The sequence below is a fragment of the Eptesicus fuscus genome, chromosome 9 (genome assembly GCF_027574615.1).
Source record: "Eptesicus fuscus isolate TK198812 chromosome 9, DD_ASM_mEF_20220401, whole genome shotgun sequence".
Classification (NCBI taxonomy): domain Eukaryota; kingdom Metazoa; phylum Chordata; class Mammalia; order Chiroptera; family Vespertilionidae; genus Eptesicus; species Eptesicus fuscus.
The window spans coordinates 8,867,731-8,892,720 of NC_072481.1; the positions used below are offsets into that span (position 1 = coordinate 8,867,731).

General features: G+C 37.9%; 1 protein-coding gene across 2 annotated transcripts in view; it reads left to right on the plus strand.

The window, feature by feature from the left end:
- Positions 1–24,990, plus strand: part of SPEN (spen family transcriptional repressor) — an 88,007-nt gene that overhangs the window by 48,544 nt on the left and 14,473 nt on the right. Inside the window, exons 4-10 of one of the 2 annotated variants that reach the window (XM_008148185.3) lie at positions 11,366–11,526; positions 13,696–13,896; positions 16,211–16,362; positions 21,011–21,136; positions 21,475–21,588; positions 23,728–23,841; positions 24,499–24,599. In XM_008148185.3, coding sequence (XP_008146407.2) covers positions 11,366–11,526; positions 13,696–13,896; positions 16,211–16,362; positions 21,011–21,136; positions 21,475–21,588; positions 23,728–23,841; positions 24,499–24,599 — 969 coding nt within the window. Of the gene's footprint in view, positions 1–11,365; positions 11,527–13,695; positions 13,897–16,210; positions 16,363–21,010; positions 21,137–21,474; positions 21,589–23,727; positions 23,857–24,498; positions 24,600–24,990 lie in introns of both variants that reach the window. The other variant, XM_054720700.1, reaches the window with a different exon arrangement.

Below are 24,990 nucleotides of genomic sequence, written 5' to 3' on the forward strand. Positions count from 1 at the left end.
GGTTGTTTCTACCTTTTGGCTATTACACATGCTATGAATGTGGATGTGCAATTGTCTATTCCAGTTCCTGCTTTCAGTTCTTTTTGTTATATACTCAGAAATGGAATTACTGAATCATATGGTACTTCTAATTTTTTGAGGAGCTGCTATACTGTTTCCATTTTACTGTCCTGCCAGCAATGCACAAGGAATCCAGTTTCTTTACATACTTGTTATATTCTGTTTTTTGATAGTAGCCATCCTCAGTGTGAAATGGTATCTCGTGGTTTTTATTTAAATTTCCCTAACAAGTATTCATGTTGAGCATCTTTTTGTGTGTGTTTTGGGCCATTTGTATATTTTCTTTGGATAAATGTCTATTCAAGTTCAAAGGTGCCCATTTGCATCTGGTTTTGTGTGGGGATTTTTGGCTATTGAGTCATATCTTCTTTTTTTAAAAAAAATACCCAAGGATATGTGTGGTGTTTTTGTTGTTATTTTAAAAACAAATAGATTTGGGAGAAAAGGAAAAGGAGGAGGGGGAGGGAGGGAGAGAGGGGCAGAGAGAGAGAGAAAAACATCACTGTTAGAAACATGAATCTGTTGCCTCCTGTACATGCCCCAACTGGGGATTTGAACCAATAACATGGGTTCGAAATCAAAATCGAAACCAAAACATTTTTGGAGTAAATTTAAAATGTCACAAACAAACAAAAAAACCCATTAAGCTCTTTTTGCAAAATAGAAGTTTTACTAATTTCTTCTAAACATGGTACTTTGGTGAGGAAAAATTTGTGATTCTAAACTACCACCTTAAATCCCTGTGTTGAGAGTAAAGAAAGCTGTTATTGTGCTAAGAACCACTTGAATATGAATGGAATACTTTTCATTGATGTAAACCTTACTAGAAGAGGAGTAGCATTACTGATTATTTCACCCATCATTTGTTGAAAATTATAAAACAGTTTTGTTCACAAGTACTTTGACCTTGCAATTGAAATGGCGAAGCACACATGATAAAAAAAGTTATTTGGTGTTTTCTTTTTTGCTGTGTTTTTCAAAATTGAGTGATACCAGAATGTTTCAGATTCCAGTTTCCTCTTGAGTGTAATTTTCACAAGTGGATTTTTTTTTCACTCTTTCCCCCTGAGTTTCAGAGTTATTCAAAGATTTTTATAAAGTGGTACATTACTAATAAGGAAGAACAGTCACTTTAAGGGTCTCATGTTTGAATTGCCACTTAAAATGAGCATGTTGGGTTTTCATGTTGGGAAAGCAGTCAAGGAAATAATGTAGGTGTCAACTTTGGCATTAATTGACATTTGAGGCCAGAGAATTCTTTGTTGTGAGGACTGTCTGGTACATTGTAGGATGTTTAGCAGCACCCCTGGCCTCTATTCACTAGATGGCAGTAAGCCTTATCCCCACTCACAGTTGTGACAGCCAAAAATGTCCATTGGGGAGCAATCACCCCTATTAAGAGCTACTGATGTAGGTATTCCAGTGATAGGATTTGTGAATGAAAGAGAACAGTGTATCCAAAGACTCTGGACTTGGTTAGACATTTAATTTGGGGGAAGGGGGGGAGTGTATATATTTTAATTTTTCTTTTGCTTCCATCCTAGAAAATGGTTCTTTTTTGTTTTTGTTTGTGTGTTTAAATCCTCTTCCACAAAGTTCTAGATAACAGGATCCATGAAGTGATTTTGTTTTTATAGATATCAGTGATTTTTTTAGTCAGCTTATTAATATGTCTCAGTTATAGTCCTAGAACCTTAGTTAGAAGTCATTATATTTCTTGATAATTAAGTAATTAAAGAAGAAATACTTTGCAGTTTTCATGCTTAGATACTGAGTTTACTTAATACCTATTTTACTGAGCTTGGTGTACTTTTCAGGGCATTAATTTCAATTGCTTGCACAATTCAAATCAATAATTTTTTTGGAGGTATCTCCATTACATATCAGACACCCTATCAGCCTCTGTGTTTACAAAGATGAATCCAGTGTTGAGCTTTCAAATGAGTAGCTTTGATACAGAGTGAAGAGATTTGAGATAGACACTGTAGTAAATGAGGCTCAGGAATATATAGCTAAAAAACCAATGAATGCTGTAGGTGGGGTGTAGATGTCAGGAACAGCTACAGAACAGGAGGTTAACATTAGAACTAATTCCTTGAAGTTAAGGCAGGCAAGGATGGACAGAAAGATGCCTTCAACAGGAATAGGTTTGGACAAGAGCTCTCATGTTTGTTATATGCTAGGCAGGGTGCTAATAAGCATTTTACAATCATAACTCACCACAGCCCTTCACAAGTGGTAGGTGTTATCACCATTTACATATAAGAAAATTAAGGATTAGAGAGGAAGTAAATTTAACCAAAGACTTATATCTAATAACTAGAGGCCCGTTGCATGAAGATTCGTGCAATAGGCCTTCCTTCCTCTGGCTGCTGGCACTGGTTTTTCTCCGGCACCTGGGACCCAGGCCTTCGCTCTGGCTGCCGCCTTCCATCTTCGCTCTGGCCAGAGCCTTTAGTCTTCTCTGCCCCTCACCCTCTCCCTCATAGCAGGTGCCTGTGTATGCAAATTAACCCGCCATCTTTGATGGGTTAATTTGCATAATCACCCTGATTGGCTGGTGGGCATCATGGAGGCATGGTCAATTTGCATATTTCTTTTTTTTATTAGTGTAGATTTTTAAAAAGGCACCTGATTAGAAACTGGTTTAATGTTCTTATGTGGATAGATTATTACATTAGTGGATAGGGTAACAGGGTCATGACAAAGGAATGAGAAGGAGCAGCTAGTAAATTAGTTTGGGGTTATGCTGTAAAAGATCTTCTCTCTCGATGAGGAATGTGGATTTTATCCTATAAGTATGTACTTGAGAAATGGATGGTAGGTACAAGGTAGGTGGAGTGTCAGAGAACCCTAGAGTTAGCAGGACCTTTGAAGGAAGGTCATGAAATCTGGTAACCCACTAGGGAAATTAAGTTTAGAGAGGCAAAATGAGGTGCCTTACTAGACCACACAGTTGAGTATTTCCTTCTTCATTTTCTTATAAAACACAGAGCCTTAGTCCAGGTTACATCACAAGTGGCAGAGTTGAAAATGGAATTGGAATCACATCAGGCTGTCTACAAACTGGTGGTTTGCTTTGTAACTTTCTGGGCTCAGGACACTTATATTCTTAAATTATTGAGTTCTTGTTTATTTTAGGTAATATCTATTGACATTTACCATACTAGAAACTAAAACATAAAAAAAATATTTTATTGATTTTTTTAGGGAGAGAAACATTGATTTGTTGTTATACTTATTTATGTATTCATTGGTTGATTCTTTTTTTTTTTAAAAAATATTTTATTGAGTTTTTTACAGAGAGGAAGGGAGAGGGATAGAGAGTTAGAAACATCGATGAGAGAGAAACACTGATCAGCTGTCTCCTGCACACCCCCTCCACTGGGGATGTGCCCGCAACCAAGGTACATGCCCCCGACCGGAATCAAACCTGGGACCCTTCAGTCCGCAGGCTGACGCTCTATCCACTGAGCCAAACCGGTTTTGGCTGGTTGATTCTTGTATGTGCTTTGACCAGGGATGGAACCCTCAACCTTGGCGTATCAAAACAATACTCTAACCCACTGGTCGGCAAACTCAGTCAACAGAGCCAAATATCAACAGTACAACGATTGAAATTTCTTTTGAGAGCCAGATTTTTTAAACTTAAACTTCTTCTAACGCCACTTCAAAATAGACTCGCCCAGGCTGTGGTATTTTGTGGAAGAGCCACAGTCAAGGGGCCAAAGAGCCGCATGTGGCTCACGAGCCGCAGTTTGCCGACCACGGCTCTCACCAACTGAGCTACTCGGCCGTAGCTAGAAATTAAAACTTAAAAAAAAAATACATTTTTATTGATTTGAGAGAGAGAGGGAGAAAAGGGGAGGGGGAGAGAAACATCAATAACAGAACCATTGATCAGCTACCTCCTGCAATCCCCCTACTGAGGATCGAGCCTACAACCCTGGAATGGTGACCTCTTTGTGCATGGGATGAAGCTCAACCAACTGAGCCACACCAGCCAGGGCAGAAATTAAAACTGTTATGTTGAAATTTTTATTTAATTTATTTGACATGACTCTTTCTTTTTTTAAATTATAATAGTTTATTTGATCAAAACTTGATTTGAATTGGGCAGTGCCAAAGCAGAAGTGATTAGAACATTCTACCAACAGGATATAGGGATTAGAGTTTTATAGAGAAAAGGTGGAAGCAAAGCAAGAAAATTATTTGTTTGGTTATAGCATAAGTGGCTGCCTAATTTGGAAAGTTCTAATAAGCTGTTTGTGATTTGCTATCCATAGGTTTGATATCTTAACCTTGAGGCATTTACAGTCTTAGGTTTTGATTTGCTTACATAGGCTGCTAAGGTATTAGAACCACCTCAGTCTAATGGTCTCCTTGTTTAAGAACTCCCCTTTTTGGTCATCTTCTCATACGTGAAATAATAACTAAAAATTGATATTAGTGCCACTCTTGTTCACTATTAGTTAAGTTGTTGAAATTTTTGTCTTCTTGTGAAACTCATACCTTTGAGAGGATATAGCCCACCAGGCATACGACAGTGATGACTTATCAGTTGATAATACCAAGAGACAAGTATGTTCCTTTGTCAGGGTTTCCTGTGAATCAAACCAGTTGGTATCAAATAAATCAAAGAATGTACCCGAAGGAGCATCAGCCTGTTTTAGCTTGTTCATTAGTTTCTTGTTTGCTATAGTACCAAAGGTGTTGATTCGGGTATTTGCTTATGGCACAGATTTATGGCTTGTTCAGCCAATAAGTAATCTAAAGCAATTCTGTTATTTAAAACCACTTTGGCAAGAAATTCTAGAGACTTTAGTTGTGCAGCTCTGGCCTTAGTGGTAGGTTTAGTGACAGTTGCCAGAGTTAAGCAGCATTGTCTACCTGTGCATTAATAGAGAGAATAAGCAAGTAGTGAAAAGGCAATAGGCATAAAAATTTCATATGGAGATGAAGATCTTCATCCATAATCTTGGGAGAGCTGTCCTTTTTAAGATGTTGTCTGTGTCTGGGGAGGAACTTTCCTAATCAATTTTAATTTTAGATCTCTAGCTGGTATGATATAACCATTTAAAAATATATTTTTATTGGTTTTTAAAGAGAAGAAGGGAGAAGGAGAGACATGACATTGATGTAAGAGTGGAACATCAATTGGCTGCCTCCTGCATGCACACTACCAGGAATTGAGCCTACAACCCAGGCATGTGCCCTGGCCAGGAATCAAACTGGTGACCTCTTGGTGCATGGGTCAACATTCAATCAACTGAGCCACACTGGCCATGGCATAAACTTGTATATAACTATTTTTTAAAAGTAAAGATAATGAGATGAGTGGCCTTATCTTGTCTTTTTTTTTTGGCAAATCTCTTTAATGTCTGATTTAATAAGATACCTAGATTCTCATAACCACTGTTGTATTCACACTGTGATTATACGTGTGTGTGTGAAGTCTACACAGAAAATCTGACCTCACATAGATATGTAATTGAAATAAGAAGAACCTTACAGATCCCTTAAAATGATCTTATGCCCCCCACCCCCATAGGTCCTCAAACCACATTTAGAGAACTGCTGCACTAAAAAGATAAGATCGTCTTGAAAATTTGGACATGTAAAAGAATGGATGTAGAGAGATTCTTACCTGGGGTAGGGATACATTGCATTTATGAAATTACATGATTTCCCCTCCACATTTGATGGAAGCACCAAGGGCAGTGGGCACATTTGGATTTGCCCAAACCTGATGGAAAATCTGCATTTTGCATCTTTTCCCTCTTGACTCAAGCTTACTATTGATTATGTAGAGATAAAAAAATTATTAGCTGCCTGATGGAAGAGAAGAGAGGTTTTGGCAAATTGTCACTTGAGATTATATCTGATTTTCATAAATGGATCCTCTTAACTGTTTTAAATGCAAAGGTTTCTAGTTGTTTTAATTGCTCCTCTTAAAAAAAATCCATTTATGCCAGATTTTCCCCTACTTACTTAGAGTAGTTGCTTTTTAATCTTCCAATTGTAAAAACCAACATAGCTCTGGCCAGTGTTCTCGGTGTTTAGTGTCAGCCTACACACCAAAGGGTTGTGGGTTTGATTCCTGGTCAAATGCATGTACCTGGGTTGTAGGCTCGATCCCTGGCCCTGGTTAGGGCAAGTTCAGGAGGCAACCAATTGATGTCTCTCTCTCACATTGATGTGTCTCTCTTTTCCCCCTTCTTTCCCACTCTCTCCCTCCCACTCTCAAAAAATGAATGGGAAAAATGTCCTCCGGTGAGGATAAAAAAGAATAAAGAAGAACAACAAAAACTGACATCCTACCTAATAATAGACAAATATGCAAATTGACTGCACCTTCGCTATGTCCAAGCCATGCCCACCAGCCAAGCCACGCCCGCCAACCAGTCAGGACGAGTATGCAAATCACCCCAACCAAGATGGCAGTTAATTTGCATATCAAGACAGCATAGAAAAGAAGCCAAGAGCTGCAGAAGGGAGCAAAGCTGCGGAGAAGCAAGCAAGCCCGGGGGGAGGAGAAGGGAGGAGCCCAGGCGGGGCTGGGGGAGAAGGGAGAAAAGCAGGCAGGCTGGCGGAGAAGGCGGGGGCGGGGAGATGGAAGAAAAGCAGGCGGGGTGGGGTAGAGTGCAGCAGGAAACCCTATTGCAGGATTCTTCCTGCAACGGGAACGCTAGTATTTATCATAATCAAATGTTTGTAAATATTATAGGGATACAGATACAGAAGTCAGCCATTGGATGCTACTCTTGTATGTGAACAAATTTAGTCCTGAATTATCTTATAACTAGAGGCCCAATGCATGAAATTTGTGCAAGAGTAGGCCTTCCTTCCCCTGGCTGCTGGCACCAGCTTCCCTCTGGCACCCAGGACCCAGGCTTCCCTTGCAGCCCGGCTTCATCCGGAAGGATGTCCAGTCTAATTAGCATATTATGCTTTTATTCTTATAGATTAGTATACCCAGTGCCTTGACATTTTTTATGTTAAGAGTCAACTGCTCACCATAGTTCTGTGTATAAAATGGCTGTAGGGACAGGAATAGTTGATTATTTAACACCATAATTGTGCTTAAGAGAGTCCTGGCATCCCATATTCTATTTGATTATCAATAACTAGAGGCCCGGTGCATGAAATTTCAGCCCGGCCTGACCACCAGGGGACAGCCCGGCCTGTGCCCTCTCGCTCCCCATGGGGAGCGGGCCTAAGCCGGCAGTCGGACATTCCTTTTATAGTCCGGGACCCCTTGCTCCTTACTGCCCGCCTGCAACAGAGGTGCGAGAGGCTCCTGCCACCACTGCTGCACTTGCCCGCCATGAGCCCAGCTTCTGGCTGAGCGGCGCTCCCCCTGTAGGAGTGCACTGACCACCAGGGGGCAGTTCCTGTGTTGAGCGTCTGCCCCCTGGTGGTCAGTGCGCGTCATAGCAACCAGTCGTTCTGCCATTTGGTCAATTGCAGATTAGCTTTTTATTATATAGGACTAGAGGCCCGGTGCATGAAAATTCATGCACTGGAGGGGGGGGGGGTCCCTCAGCCTGGCCTGCCCCCTCTCACAGTCCGGGAGCCCTCGGGCGGGAGGCGACCTGGTGATCAGGGGAAGGCGATGCCCTCATCACACCTCTGCTGCTGCCACTGCTGGCAGCGCAAGCCTCAGCCGGCCCTGGTTACCTGAGCCTCGGGTGGCCCTGGGCGGCTGGGCAGCTGCCATCTTGGGCACCGCCATCTTTGAGGGCATGGTAGTCAATTAGCATATTCCCTCCTTATTGGCTGTGGGCACCACCATCTTTGTGAAGGTGTGATGGTTAATTAGCATATTCCCTCTGTATTAGATAGAATAATTATGCAGCCTGGCCAGTGTGGCTCAGTGGTTGAGTGTTGGGAGATTGAACCTGCAATCTTGGTGTATCAGGAGGACACTCTAACCAACTGAGCTACCTGGCCAGGGCTCAATAGTTGTATATCATTTTATCATTTGGCAATTCATTTTAAAACCTTTCCCCCTTGCTAGTTATCACTTTAGATTGGTCAGCAGATAATTCTACCAGTTAAGTCTTACATCTTGTTTCAAAATTGGTGTGGTAGCAGGGAATTCACCAAGATTGTGATGATATTTATAGCAAATCTATTATCTATGACAATTTTGTCTTTTTAAAAAATATTTTTTTTTATTGAGAGGAAGGGAGAGGGAGAGAGATAGAGACATCAGTGATGAGAGAGAATCATTGATCGGCTGTCTCCTGCATGCCCCTGACTGGAGATTGAGCCTACAACTCAGGCATGTACCCTTGACCGGAATCAAACCCGGGACTCTTCAGTCCACAGGCTGATGCTTTACTCACTGAGCAAAACCAGCTAGGACTATGACAATTTTGTCCTCAAAAATTATTGTTATCGTTGATTGATCACCTTCCTCCATTACATTTTGTTAATATATTTTTATTGATTTCAGAGAGGAAGGGGAGGGAGAGAGAGATGGAAACATCAGTAATGAGAGAGAATCATCGATTGGCTACCTCCTGCACGCCCCTTATTGAGGACTGAGCCCGCAACCTGGGCATGTGCTCTGACTGGGAATCGAAATGTGACCTTCTGGTTCATAGGTTGACGCTCAACCACTGAGCCGCACAGGCCGGGCTTCCTCCATTTTTATATTACAGACTTTTACCGAACTTTGTTTTTGTTGTCTCATTAATCATATCAAAAGCCAGAAATTTTGCTCTTATTTCTTTATCCACTATTGCTAAGGGATTTTGATGTATATAATATTGGTACCATTGTTATTAAAGAATTTTCCTTAATGGTTATTTTATTCATTGGAATTAAGTATAACATTCTATACTGTAGTCATTTGGTGGCCTTGTGAATAATCTTGTATTGGTTGAAGTACTTAGTACATATAACAAACATTTTCTCCTGTATTAAAACAGAATATTAATTTTGTTAACCCTTAACTTGAATGAAAATATAGTATTCTATTCACTTTAGTACTAGTAACACTACTTTTGTTGAATGATCCAGGAAAAATTTTTTTATATAGAAGGGAAAATTGAAGCCCTTTCATTTATAGGAGGCCTGTCAGTGATTTGTTCTATCTGGAGCCTTTTATTCCTAGTAGTTTGTATTTTGGAGCTCACATATCTCCTTTTGCCCTCACTGGCATAGGTTTATTTCCCTATGTTTCAAACTGCAGAAAGATCTGATAACCTCATTAAGTTTTTATTTTTTTGTCTTAGCACGTGAAAGCTAAATAAAAATGCTATGTGAGTGCTCAGTTATAACACCTTGTGTTCTTAAAATATTTATTTTTTTAAAAAAGCAGTAGCAAATTTGTCTCAGATCCTAGGGTTGGATTTATTAATCAGACTGGCTTAAAGATGGTCTTGGATATGAGAGCTGTAGTCTTAGTACCAATGATAAAACTATCAAGTCTTTTCTCTACCAAGTGTGTTTAAGCACCTGGCTGGTATGACTCAGTGGTTGAGCGTCAACCCATGAACCCTGTTATTTTCTGGTCAGGGCACATGCCCGGGTTGAGGGCACACGTCCGGGTTGCGGGCTTGATCACTGGTGGGGGATGTACGGGAGGCAGCTGATCCATGTCTCTCTTTCATCAATGTTTCTATCTCTATATCCCTCTCTCTTCCTTTCTCTCTAAAATCAATAAAAACATATTTTTAAGAAATGGGTTAACCTTTCAGAGTTATATAGAGATAAGTCTTCCACAACAGGAAGGTGTATGAAGCAGAATTTCAGAAACCTGTAAATAGCTTTTTATTCATCTATTTGAGAAGGCTATGAAAGAACTTAAAACCACTGCAGTCGTGCACATCCAGCACTAAAGAGAATTTTATTATTTATTTATTTTAAATATATTTTTATTGATTTCAGAGAGCAGGGGAGAGGGAGAGAGAAACATCAATGATGAGAGTCATTGATCAGCTGCCTCCTGCCTACTGGGAATTGAGCCTGCAACCTGGGAATGTGCCCTTGACCAGAATCGAACCTAGGACCCTTCAGTCCACAGACTGACACTGTATCCACTGAGCCAAACTAGCTAGGGCCTAAAGAGAATTTTATATTCCTCACTTAGTTTTTAGGCATAATAAGCTTGCTTAAATAGCTCTCTCTTGATCTGACCATGTTGGTAATATTTTTTCTTTGTCTTTCAATTGTCTCCCCATTTGAGGATTGTATTAAATTGAAGAGAGTAATCAATTTCATTGACTTTGATTTTTCACATTATTCACAAAGATCCTAAACTAGTAAGACTCAAGTAACTTACATAATATTTCTTTATTACACCTTCAAAAATTTTTTAAATTAAAATTACCTGGGAAATTATTTTGGATATTTTCCTAAAAATTAATTTATGCATGAGGTGTAGTGGTAGTAGTAGTAGTAGTAATAGAGCAGTGCTGCTTCATTATTGAATGCTGTCATATTCCAAACTCTCTAAGCCTATGGGTTATTACTTTTATTTTATTTTTGTTAATCCTCACCCGAGGATATTTTTCCCATTGATTTTTATTTTTAGAAAGAGTGGAAAGGAGGGAGGGAGAGAGGGAGAGAGAGAGAGAAAGAGGGAGAGAGAGAGAGAAACATTGATGTGAGACACATCGATTGGTTGTCTCCAGTATGCACCCCAACTGGGGCTGAGGATGGAACCTGCAACCCAGCTATGTGCCCTTGCTTGTCTGGGAATCGAACCCAAGACCCTTTGTGTGTGTGCCGATGCTCTAACCACCGACCCATGCCAGCCAGGGCAACCTGTGGGTTATTTTATTTAATTCCTAACTATGAGATAGATACTATTATTATTATTTCTGTTTTACAGATGTGTAAACTGAGGCTTTAGTAAGAGCTTAAATGACTTGTCCAAGAGTACCTGCTGTATGTCTAAGCTAAGATTTGAATTGATGTCTCTGAATCAATAACCCATATATCCCCTATTCTATTATTATTATGACCCTTAAGTGAATTGTGTTCATTAGTCTTATTTACTTGGAAAAATTATTCAAATTTTGCACTCAAGAATGAAACATTTGCCTTTAGGTGGCATGTGGTAGTGTAAAAGATTGTTTATTTTGCCTCCACATTGCCAGGCCACTGTTTGCTGTCTTCTGCTATCTCTGAAGGTACAGTATGAAATGGATGTGGATAAGGTAGGGCATCCTAAAGTCTCAGACCTAAAGTTTAGACCTTTTAATTGTTGCCACTTGTTGATTTTAAGAAGTTTTATATGCTACCGTATTTTGTTTCTCTTTTCACTGAAGTTTTTTTTGCCCTTCTGCAGCACTGATTCTAGCAGTAGTTCAAGTGATGACTCTCCAGCCCGGTCAGTTCAATCTGCAGCAGTCCCCGCACCCACTTCCCAGTTGCTTTCATCCCTGGAAAAAGATGAGCCCCGTAAAAGTTTTGGGATCAAAGTTCAGAATCTTCCAGTACGCTCTACAGGTAAAAACTATACTTTTCTCTCTGTTGCTGTTGGGGAATGAGAGACTAAGCAACTTGAATTCTATACTTCGTTGTGACAACAAGCTTTTTTTTTATGGTGGTTTTTTAAAAAATTGATTTCAGAGAGCGGAAGGGAGAGAGAGAGAGGGAGAAACATAAACGATGAGAGAGTATCTTTGATTGGCTGCCTCCTGCATGCCTCCTACCGGGGACTGAGCGAGAAACCCCAGCATGTGCCCTGACTGAGAATCATACATGACCTCCTGGTTCATGGATCAGTGTGCAACCACTGAGCAACACTGGCCAGGCATAGCAAGCTTTTTAAAAAAATTTTGTTTTTCATCACCATTTATTCCTGCTATGCCCTCTTCCTCCACTCCCCACCCCCTCCTGCACACAACTAGCTTTGTTCTTGTGGTTCATTAACATCTAATGCCATGTAAGAAAAAGCAAGTGATTATTATAATTTTATGTAGTGTCTAGGTTGGATTAAATATTTTAATATTAGGGATAATTTGTTATGATGAAAATGTAGAAATACTATTTTTAGTTAGATTTATTATATTGCTCTGGAGTCCTATGTTATGTGAAATAACTTTAGACATAAAATTATGATAGGAAACCCATTTCAAAAAATTAAGAGTTTGCCTGGCTGGCATGACTCAGTGATTGAGAGTCAACCTATGAACCAGGAAGTTACAGTTCAATTCTCGGTCAGGACATATGCCTGGGTTGCTGTCTTGATCCCCAGTAGGGGCGTGCAGGAGGCAGCCAATCAATGGTTCTCTCTCATCATCATTAATGTTTCTATCTCTCTGCCTCTCTCTTCCTCTCTGAAATCAACAAAAATATATTTTAAAAATATTAAGAGTTTAAATGAGGAAAATCATGAATAATGGGAAAGTCTAGTGAAAAGCTATACTGTAGTCTTTCCTTTACTCCTGGTATTTTAAATTGACAATAATATACTGTTACTCCTGCATTAGGCATATTACCTATGTAAACAACATATGTATGGTCAAAACGAAAAAGACCAAACTAAGTATTTCTTGGCTAAGTGCATTTCAGTGATTACTTAAATTATTTATTAAAACAGCCTATAGCCCCACTGGTGTGGCTTAGTGGTTGAGTGTCAAACTATGAACCAGGTCGTCACAGTTCGATTCCTGGTCAGGTCATGTGCCTGGGTTGCTGGCTTGATCCCCAGTGTGGGCATGCCTGAGGCAGCCAATCAATGATTCTCTCTCATCATTAATGTTTCTATCTCTCTGTCCTCCTCCCTTCCTCTAAAAAATAAAATAAAATAAAACAGCCTATAAAATCTGCATACCAGGTTTGTGAATAGAGATATTGAGACACAAATGTTGGATCTTTTGATTTAAATTACTTGGTAATTTAGGAATAGACAAGGATAAAATTGGCTTGTCTTTTTATATAATCTTGATTCTTATGATGAAGCAAATTAACACAGGACCCCCAGATGGCATGATTCATCTGTAAAATGCCTGAAAGTTGTTTAGGATGTTGCATGCCACTTCCCACACATTTTTTATCATTGACACGATGCTTGGGAAGCTAGAAGTATGGTTTTCTTTTTAAAATCTTTAAAAGTTTTATATGTTGTTTTCATGTATGTAAAGTTTTTATTATGAAAGTTTTAAAAATATTTTTTTATTGATTTCAGAGAGGGAGGGAGAAATAGACCAATGAGGAAGGGAAAGGGAGAGAGAAATAGAAAGATCAACGATAAAAAAGAATCATTGCTTGGCTACCTCCTGTATGCACCCCACTGGGGATCGACCCTGCAACTCAGGCATGTGCCGTGAGTAGGAATTGAACTGTGACCTCCTGGCTCATAGATTGATGCTCAGTCACTGAGCCACACCAGCCGGGCGAAAGTTTTAAACATAACCAAAAGTAGGAGTAGCAAAATGAACTCTTCTTACACTATACTCCAGATTAAAAAAAAAAAAAATCTTCTAATACTCAGTTTATTTCAGAATTTTACAGTAATCTCCAAAATGCTTTTAGAGTTATTGTGTTTGGAAACATAATGTTTTAATGCTAACAAAACTTAGGTTAAAAATCAGGCTAATAATTTAGTATCTTACTTAATGAGTTGTAACTAAATTAGAAAAATAAGCAACTTGTTTTTATTTGGGGGTTTAGATACAAGCCTTAAAGATGGCCTTTTCCATGAATTTAAGAAATTTGGAAAGGTGACTTCAGTGCAAATACATGGAGCTTCAGAAGAGAGGTATGGCCTGGTATTCTTTCGACAGCAAGAGGACCAAGAAAAAGCATTGACTGCATCAAAAGGAAAACTTTTTTTTGGCATGCAGATTGAAGTAACAGCATGGATAGGGCCAGGTAAGAGAAAAGGAATTTGTGTAATTTGTATTCCAGCCCATGAAACAGCAGCATACTATCCTAAATGTGGATACTAATCCAGCTTTATTTATTGTTCAGCTTAATAAACTATGTTGTTTTAGTTAGGGAGGGTAAAAATTGTTTCTATAAGGGAGGAATGCTGACTTAAAATTTTTTTTTTTTTACTGATTTATTGGTTGCTTCTTGTATGTGCCCTGACCAGGGATTGAACCCACAATCTTGCATGTCAGGACAACGCTCTTACCAATTGAGCTGGCCAGCCAGGGCAGAAATGCTGACTTTTAACAGGAGTGACTGAAAGGCAGAGTTTAGCCCCTTATTGCGTCCTGCTTTCCCAAAAGGATTAACTTGATTGAGATAAGGAAATAGTTCCTAGGAGAATAACAACAGAATTATCCTAAATTAAGTTTGAAAATAAACTACTTGTTATATGGATTTGAGGGGCTAGTTAGACCAGTTTTATTTCCATTATGCCCAGCACAATTGGATCTGTTATTCTATCTTCCATGACCTTAAAGATAGTGACAGAAAAGCAAGGCTTAGTGTGACCCATTGAGAATTTCAAGGGGTCATTTTATCAGCTTGAACTTACCTGAAAGGCCTGTTGTAGGGCAGGAAGTCTTCTCAGGCATGGCTGCGGCCAATGCTTCTCCAGTTTAGAATCACCTGCAGTGCTTGGTTAAAATGCAGACTCTTGGACCCTACACCAGCTTGCTGGTTCAGAATTCACATATGCATGTTTGGGAACCCCTAATTTAAGGCATCTTGTGAGTAAATTTGTAAAGGAATGAATAGAAATGTTAAAATTATACAGTCCTATTATGTAGCTGAGATGAACTTTAAGACTAAACTTTGAGCTTTGAATTTATAAGGTAAACATAGCTCATTTTCTTAGTTACTTATTTTATTAGACAATTAAGAGGAAAAATAATATTCCTGAAAAGAATGTTATTTGTGTATTAAAACAGGCACAGAGGTGTTAGAGTGAATAATGTAAAATGTGCATAATTTTGTGATAAAACACTAATTCAGAGGAATATTATCTTTTCAAGAGATTTATAGGTTATGTCTTCATGTTCCCACTTCTCTGCCAGTTTTGAGATACTGCCCTGAGTTATACTGGGTTAAGAGCAGTTCTTATTTACACATTTGGGATTATATTTAGAATGTCATCTATTCTTGAGGAACTGACATATATAATTAGTGAGGATCTTATATAAGTAGTGAGGATCTAATTTAGGGTCATTATTGAGAGCTGATTAACTGATATCCAAGTGGTGGGACTGGTTCGAGATTTTTACAGTAAAAAAATATTTTATCTAAAACATTTACCTAAAACCCAGGATGTAATTGGGTTTTAATCACCTACCAGTGAAGATTTTGAGAAGTTTGGTTAATTTCAAGCATAGGAAAGCTGAAGCTACCTTTTCAAGATGGGACAACATGAAACACCTGTTTAATGGGATATTTGAAAGCAATCAAACTTGAGTATAGAGACTTGGTTGGAATTCTGCTGTTGGATGATTTGTCATAAATGTTTTGTATTGAAATGTATGGAGCTGATTTCTTCTTTAGGTCAAGCACCTCTTGGAATTGGACATTAAATAAGGGCTTTTGATCATAAGAAATAGAAACCTGAAGAGTCATTTAGTCTTTTTCTAGTTGTCATTGAGGTCTGTACAACACCAAAAGAAGGTATTTCATAAGTGTTGTTTCAGCCCGTTACCATGCAAGTATTATTCTTGTACCTAAAATTTGCTGCATTGAGACAGGCATTTGGGTTGTGTTGATTATGATTAGTATGACAAATGTAAAATCTTAAGTATTTCATAAAATGTTGAAAGTAAAATAATGAAGCTGGACTGATTTCAGCTGAGTTTTATGTATAGTTTATACTCCACATTGAGAGCCTGCAACATAATTTTGGAACTTAAGATTAGGCTAAAATAATTATCATTTTTCCTGGGGTTTAAAATATATTTCTATGTTAAGCGATTATTTTTTCAAACAAATCAACTTGCAGATTGAAATTCCGTCCACTTTCCTATTTGAAAAATCAAAGTGTTACTTCCCCCTGCTTTTGGGACAAGTTCGTTAGCCTTTGTATTCTTCTTTTATTTGGGCGTTAATAAGAGCCATTTCTGAAGGTGTGTATAATTTTTCAGATTGTATGAGTACTCAAGCCCAATATTTCAGAGATTTATTTTCTTAAATGTAGATTTCCCCCTATGATATATAAATATACATCAAAACACTCTCTTCTCTTTTTACTCTGCCCCCATCCCACTTATAGAAACAGAAAGTGAAAATGAATTTCGCCCTTTGGATGAAAGGATAGATGAATTTCATCCCAAAGCAACAAGAACCCTCTTTATTGGCAACCTTGAAAAAACCACTACTTACCATGATCTTCGAAACATCTTCCAGCGCTTTGGTGAAATTGTGGTATGTTGCTTTTTACAATAAAAACAGTTTTAGGTCTTTTTCATAAGATAAAGCATAGTTACAGATTTATATTTGGAAAGATGATATTTAGATGGTGTAATGAATGTTTTTTTAATTTGTCCTATGTGTTTTTAACTCTTGCTAAAACATGATCTAGCAAAACCCATTGGAGAGTATTTATGTATGTATGTAAAAATGCGTAATGTATATTTCTCTTTATTTTGTTTACATATATATTTTCCTATCCAGTTTTTCTATCTTCCTTTTCCTATTGGGTGCTGGTTCAGTGTCATCTCTAGTCCTGTGGATTGAAAGGGAAATCTGGAAGAGAAAATATATTTGTAAGAAAGAATCAGAATAGTGTATGATTATTGTGTTACTACGGTGCTCATCAGAAAGTACCTTGGGATTACTAGAACATGGATATCATGCTGGAAGCTCAGTTCTATTTTAAAATTTTAATTAGAATCACTTTTTATATTAGGCAAGTCATAGCTAGGTTTAGGAATAGAAGGGTTTTTCTGTTCCCTATGGCTCAAAACTTGAGTCAGTTTATAGTGAAAATAGTTTGGCCTGGCTGGTGTGGCTCAGTGGTTGAGCATCGGCCCATGAACCAGGAGGTCACGGTTTGATTTGGTTTGATTTCCCGTCAGGGCACATGCCTGGGTTTCGAGCTTGATCCCCAGTGTGGGGCGTGCAGGAGGCAGCTGATCAATGATTCTCTGTCATCATTGATGTTTCTATTTCTCTTTCCCTCTCCCTTCCTCTCTCTGAAATCAATAAAAACCTATTTTTAAAAAAATTTAGATTATTAAAAACATAGTTTGGTTACAGCTCTTGGGATATACTGTTTTTTGTTTTTAATTTTATTAAAAATTTTTTAAAATCATCATTGTTTAAAGTATTACATATGTCCCTTTTCCCCCCCCATTGTTCCCTTATAGGGGGATGTACTTTTGTGTTTTGTGATTGAAAAAATAGGGAAGTTACTTCTAAAAATTTTTAGACTTTCTTTATATTAATAATAAAGAAGTTGCCCTAGTGTATTTGTACTTTGCAGAGTTTAATAATGTTATAGGTAGGAATAGCTCTTACTGATCTTTCAGATGTGTGTGTGTCCTTTTGTCTGTCTATCCATCTATCTTATATACCAGCAATTTTTAACCTTTTTCATCTCATGGAACCCATAAACTAATTACTAAAATTCTGCAGCACACAAAAAATAATTTTGATTCATTCACACCAAACAACTATTGTATTAGCTGTTGTCATTTTTTTATTTGACAATCTGAAGGAAAAGAGGTCAGTGCTGCTCACTAAATAGGTAGATATTGCATGTTTTAAAAACTGTATGGCAGCCCTGGCCAGTGTGGCTCACTTGATTAAGCGTCCTCCCATGTACCAAAAGGTCACCGGTTGGATTCCTCACATGTTTGGGTCATGGGATAGAGATCTAGTAAGGGTTCGCTAGAGGTAGAATTGATGTTTCTCTCCCTTCCTCCCTCTCTCTCTCTCTCTCTCTCTCTCTCAAATCAATAAAAAACATATAAAAAAATTCTTGCAGCACACTAATTGTGCCTCTTGTAACACACCAATTGAAAAAATCACTGTTATACACTAATGCGCTAAGCAAAGGATCCATTTATTTACTCATTCATTCATTCATTCATTCATTCATTTTCCTCACCTGAAGATATTTTTTCCATTGATTTCTAGAGAGAGTGTAAGGGAGGTAGGAGAGGGAGAGAGAGAGAAACATCAATGTGAGAGAGATATATATCATTTGGCTGCCTCCTGCATATACCCCTACGGAGGCAACCGAGGTACATACCCTTGACTGGGAATGAAACCCACGGCTCTTCTGTCCACAGGCCAATGTTCTAACCACTGAGCAAATTGGCCAGAGGGAGGGGTCCCCTTTTTTTTAAAATGGCATAATCTAGTCCTGTGATTAAAACATTATTTGTGCCTATGGCTGATTTAAATCTCATTTTACTCGGGGTGAGGGGGTGAGGCAAGAGAATGAAGTGGTTGGTAGAAAGTAAAGAAAAAGCAGAGGTAATATATTTAGAGAAATATGCCAGCAAAATATTCATCTTACTCTTTCTCTAAATTATTTTGATTTTTAAAGTTCTTTTATTTTTTTATGTGTGTAGTGTTGTACTCTAATTCTACTTCTATTGCCTATCTAGATGAGTGACTTGGAGTTCACATTCCTATCTGAACTTCAGCTTTTTCTGCCTTGGCATTCATGAGTCTATGAATTGATAAAGCTTTCAGTTATACTTTTATTCAAATGTAGATGCTACTTTAAATTTTGGAAGGGTATAGAAAGTTTTATTTGGACACATGGGCACATTTTTATCACCAAGGTTGCTAAAATTAGAATACTTGTGTTTGAGAGCTATGCTTCTCACTAAGGAGGACATATCAGTATTCTTTTTGGAAACCATAATATCATCATGTTTGCAGTTGCTCTTGGTTATCACTATTTTAATGAAACACAAACTTTGGGGAAATAGTCTGATAACAGATTATGCTATAGCCAGAAAGAACCTAGTAGTTAGTGAGTCTACCCACCATATTCTTTGGAGATTGTTTCTCTTCAGTAGAGTTATCCTGGGTTATTATTGCATTCTACTTAATAGTGAAAATCAGAGTGAATGCTTACCATTACTTACAATGATTTTGAGTATAAATTATTGTGTTTTTTTTAAAGGACCCACGATACAGCTTTTAAATACATTCATTTTGCTGTTTCAGGTTTTGATTATTGATTTGTGACTGTTAAGGAGGATTAGATAATCATAATACTTACTCTGCAATATATGGTCCAGGTGATTATTGTTTAAGTCAATGTTTTGCCCTCCAAGTGTCTGGTTTCTCTGGACCATTCTCCTGTGTAAGCTAAGTTCTTTTTCATTACCTTCTCTAGGCAGGATCAGTCTGATTGGGACTACAGGTTTTGAGCATTCCAAAGAGATGTGGTGTTCCTTTATAGAGTTTTTCTTTAATCCAGGGATGGAGTTCTGATGCATTTTCACAAAGTAATTTAGTTATTTATATATCTACTAGAGGCCCAGTGCACAAAATTCCTACATAGGGGTGGGGGTGGGGGTGTCCCTCAGCCCAGCCTGCACCCTCTCCAATCTGGGACCCCTTGAGGGATGTCTGACTGCCCGTTTAGGCCCAATCCTACCAGATTGGGCCTAAACGGGCAGTCAGACATCCCTCTCACAATCCAGGACTGCTGGCTCCCAACCGCCTGCCTGCCTGCCTGATTGCCCCTAACTACTTCTGCCTGCCAGCCTGATCAACACCTAACTGCTCCCCTGCCAGCCCGATTGCCCCTAACTGCCCTCCCTTGCCAGCCTGGTTGCCCCTAACTGCCCTCTCCTGCTGGCCTGGGTGCCCCCAACTGCCCTCCCCTGCAGGCCTGGTCTCCCCCAACTACCCTCCCCTACAGGCCTGGTCACTCCCAACTTTCCTCCCCTGCTGGCCTGATTGCCCACAACTGCCCTCCCCTGTTGGCCATCTTGTGGCGGCCATCTTGTGTCCACATGGGGCTGGCCATCTTTGACCACATGGGGGCGGCCCTCTTGTGTGTTGGAGTGATGGTTAATTTGCATATTATAGCTTTTTATATAGGATTCATATTGGATATGAGAGATCATTACCATATTTATCAATCACCAGGCTTGGTTCAGTGAGATATACTGATAGAATGAGACTTGTATTTTAGAATTGCATATTTTAAATCACTTTTGAAAACTTGATTTTTTTGTTATTTTTACTCTTCTCAAATATTATTAATATTATTTTAGCTTTTATTTTATTTTTATTTATTCCATCACCATTATCCTCTCTGTGCCCTCTTTCACCTCCATCACCCCTCTGCCTCTTCATCCCACAATCATCACACTGTTGTCCATGTCCATGAGTTCTCTCTCTTTTATTTTTTCCTTTTTTGCTCAATTCCTCCACCCACCCCCAACACAGATAGTATTTATTTATTTATTTATGTATTTATTTATTTATTTATATATATTGATTTTAGAGGAAGGGAGAGATAAAAACATCAATGATGAGAGAGAATCATTGATTGGCTTCCTCCTGCATGCCCCCCCACTGGGGATCAAGCCCGCAACCTAGGCATGTGCCCTTGACCAGAATTGAACCTGTGACCCTTCAGTCCACAGGCTGATGCTCTATCCACTGAGCCAAACCAGCAAGGGCCAGATAGTATATTTTAAATGGCCTGTCCCTAGTAAGTCCTTCAGATACTGCAGAATTATTTTTTAGGTTTTCATAAAATAGGCTGCCTTTTCTTCACTATCATACATTTTTCTTAAAACAGGTATTATAAATTTCAAATTTTGAGTTGTAGTGCAGTTGGTCTTCTGCAGAGAGATTCATGGGAAAGATTTCGTGGTTTGTGATTACAAATGCTGTTATATAGGTTTTTAGACTAATTTATAGTTTCATGAAGATATACAATTTTAACTAATAAAATTATTTTTGAGAATATGACTATTTAGAGAAATATATACCTCATATGGACTTGGTTTATTTTGATTTATTTTCTTGTTGAAAATAAATTTCTGATTACTTTTTTGTATTACTAAGTGGTATTCATTGGCCTTTTCAGGATATTGATATTAAAAAAGTTAATGGAGTTCCTCAGTATGCATTTTTGCAATACTGTGATATTGCCAGCGTTTGTAAGGCTATTAAGAAGATGGATGGGGAATACCTTGGAAATAACCGCCTTAAGGTAAAGAAATTTGCATAAGTTATTGTACTGTTATGATTTTTAAGATTTGGAGGTGGTTTGGTTTTTTTTCATATGTCTCATTAAGTTTTCAGTAATACTGTTAGATAACCTAAAGGTGGTACATTTCTGCATTCTCATTCTGTTATACTATAATCTAAATTAAGACTTGCTTCTTTAGGCAGGATTACTTTTTTTGTAAGTTTTTACTTGATATAACCCAATGGTTTCCACTTGAGATGTTGCTTTGACGAGATTCCTACAGAAGACAGGTTTTCTCAGAATTCTGTAGTTGAATAATTGGTGACTTTACTGACAGAAATTTCGCCTTTTATATTCAGCTGGGTTTTGGAAAGAGCATGCCTACAAACTGCGTGTGGTTAGATGGGCTTTCTGCAAATGTGTCGGATCAATATTTAACACGACATTTCTGCCGATATGGGCCTGTGATAAAGGTAGGTGGGAGGTTTTGGTATGTAGTTTAAAGCTACTTCTGACTCTCTTTTCCTGGATTTTCTGTCCTTTCACTCTCAATTTCTAGTGCCAACTTTTTCTTTTCTTTAATAACTCATACATTAAAATTCTCTTTTCTAAAATTTGGCCTAGAAGGGCAGCTCATCTATATTAGCTTATGATATGAATATTTTGAAAAACTATTTTGAACCAGCTGAGATGATTAACTTTGAAACTAATGTACACAATACTGTTAAATAGAATGTTTCTTAGAGATTTTTATAATTTATCTCACAGTAAAATTAAGACAGTCTTTTTTTAAAAATATATTTTTATTGATTTCAGAGAGGAAGGGAAGGGAGAGAGAGCTAAGAAACATCAATGATGAGAGAGAATCATTGATCGGCTGCCTCCTGCACGCCCCCTACTGGGGACTGAGCCTGCAACCCGGGCATGTGCCCTTGACCAAGAATCAAACCCGGGACCCTTCAGCCCATAGGCCGACGCTCTATCCACTGAGCCAAAACGGCTAGGGCTTTTTTTTTTTTCTTTTTTTTTTTTAAAAAATGTATATTTTTATTGATTTCAGAGAGGAATGGAGAGAGAGAGAAATGTCAATGAAGAGAGAGAATCATTGATCGGCTGCCTCCTGCATGACCCACACTGGGGATTGAGCCCACAACCTGGGCATGTTCCTTGATCAGGAATTGAACCGTGACTTCCTGGTTCATAGGTCAATGCTCAACCACTGACCATGCCAGCTGGGCAAAATTAGACAGTCTTATTACATAACTAGAGACTCGGTGCACGAAATTCATGAATGAGTATTGTCCCTAGGCCTGGCCTGCAATCAGGGCCAATCAGGGCCTTCCTTCCCCTGGCTGCTAGCTGGGGCCTTCCTTTGTTCCACGCTACCCCCTCGTGGTCAGCGCACGTCATAGCGAGTGGTTGAACTCCCGGTCAGTCAAACTCCCAAGGGGACAATTTGCATATTAGCCGTTTATTATATAGGATTGTTCATATTCACACTAATATGTAATTAGACTTGATTTTTTTTTAAATGATGATAACTTTATCGAGACAGTCACACAACAGAATATTCATCTAATCAATGTTTATGTAACAGACCCACAAACAAAACAAGAAAACAATCTCTGGCCCCATTCTATTATGTAAAGGTAAAGCTTTTCAAAAAGCAGATTTACACTGTGGTGGACATGATGCATAATTTTGACATTTCTTTAAATGTAGCTTTTGTTGATTGGAGAAATACATGTTAAAGACTGCTAGTTTAAATAAAAATCCAACAGCTAAGATGGTAGTGGCACTTATGACTAAGAGTCACTAAAATTTTTTGTTGATCCAGTACTCTTTACATTTTTTTCTCTCTGCCAAGAGTATTGATATATTTTTTTTATTTTTTTTTTTTTAGCTAAAACTAGAATGCTTACTTAAATGTAGCAGGTTTTCAAATAACATTGTTTTGTTCCATGTCATTTCATTATAATGTTGATGAGATGATGTTGGAACTTAACTCTTGCTTATAGCAGTTAGCCTATGGTAAAATTTGTTTTATTGTATGTCATTTTGCTTAAAGTCACAGAACCTATAACGATGTTAAAGTGGACAGTATTCAGTCAATGTGGAAAATAAAGTAAAATACAGAAAAACAAAATAAAGGAATAATATACTTCAAGCCACAGTAGCCATGATTCTAAACAGTCCCTACACATCTTATTGTTTTCACTACAATATGCATCATCAGGAAAAGCCTGAAATTTTTTCTAGAATAAAATGTGTATAAGTAGCCCTAGCCAGTTTGGTTCAGTGGATAGAACTTCAGCCTGCTGACTGAAGAATCCCGGGTTCAATTCTGGTCAAGAACATGTATCTTAGTTGCAGGCTTAATCCCCATGCACGAGGCAGCCAATCAATGTGTCTCTCTTTCTGTCTCTTCCCCTCCACTCTCTCTAAAAATCAATGGAAAAATATCATTGAGTGAGGATTAACAAAAATAAAATAAGTAAGTAAATAAAATGTATGTAAGTATATTTTATCTTGACAGTGTCCTTGTGACTTAGGAGTTTGGGACTCACTACGTCTAGTGGATGAGGCTCTTTTTTGTTGTGTTTTTTTTACAGGTGGTTTTTGACCGCTTAAAAGGCATGGCCCTGATTATCTACAATGAAATTGAATATGCACAAGCAGCTGTAAAAGAGACCAAGGGGAGGAAAATCGGTGGGAATAAAATTAAGGTATGCAGACGGAAGGTAAACAGAGCAAAACAAAGTCATGTTCACATCCTGCCCTCTTTTTTTGTTTAAATGTCTTCTTTTTATTGATTTCAGAGAGAGGAAGAGATAGAAACATCAATGATGAGAGAGAATCATTGATGATAATTAGATTGAAATAAGTCTTTTCCAAATAATATATCGATTAAAAAAAAAAGGTATTGATAGATGATGGATATTATATGCTTTTTAGTGACTCAGAGGCCCAGCTGTGAGTAAAGTTTAAATGTTCTGAGTAAAGTTTAAATGTTCTTCCATAGTTTATATTCTTACTATGGTTCCAGTAAATTTATGCACAACAGAGATTGCTGGATTTAGTTGTTCTGATTATTTAATTGACAACCTAGAATCCTGCTAGGTATCATTTCAGTTTTTCATTTTGCTTATCCCGCTCCTTCTAGAAACTTATAATTCTTTATCAAGATTTATGTAGAATTTGAGAGATTTCAAAGTAACAAAATACAGTTTGTTATGAGGGCTATTTCACTTAATTAAGAAAGATTGCTCTTTCTTGAAATAGTCTTGAGGACTATTTTTGGAAGAATTTAAAAATTTGGTAACACTTTTCATTTTTTAAATCTGAAACTTGCAGCATATACCTGCTATTCTTTTTTCTTTAAGGTGGATTTTGCAAATCGGGAAAGTCAGCTGGCATTTTATCACTGTATGGAAAAATCTGGTCAAGATATCAGAGACTTTTATGAAATGTTAATGGAAAGAAGGTATGTATTTTAAAGTTAGCAGCATAGCTTGATTTTTAAAAATTTTAATACATAAAATTTAGATGGGATTAAATTTTATTTTTCATCTCTTATTTCTACTCTTATTCCAAGAAACCTTTTTCCTTCATACAGAAATGGGTTTATTTTTATGAATCCCGTTTTCATGTGGCTCACGGGAGTTGGATAACCTATCTGTATTTCTCACTGACTACTACTACCTTTTGCCACATTAGTATAGATCATCCTGCTGTATAGTTTTGAATTATATATAACAACATGTTGAAGTACATTATAAATTATTAAATGCCCTGTATATTTAGAAATGAGAACATCCAGGTTGTCGGCATACATGTGCTTATACAATTAGTTTTAAAAAAAAAACCTTTCAAAA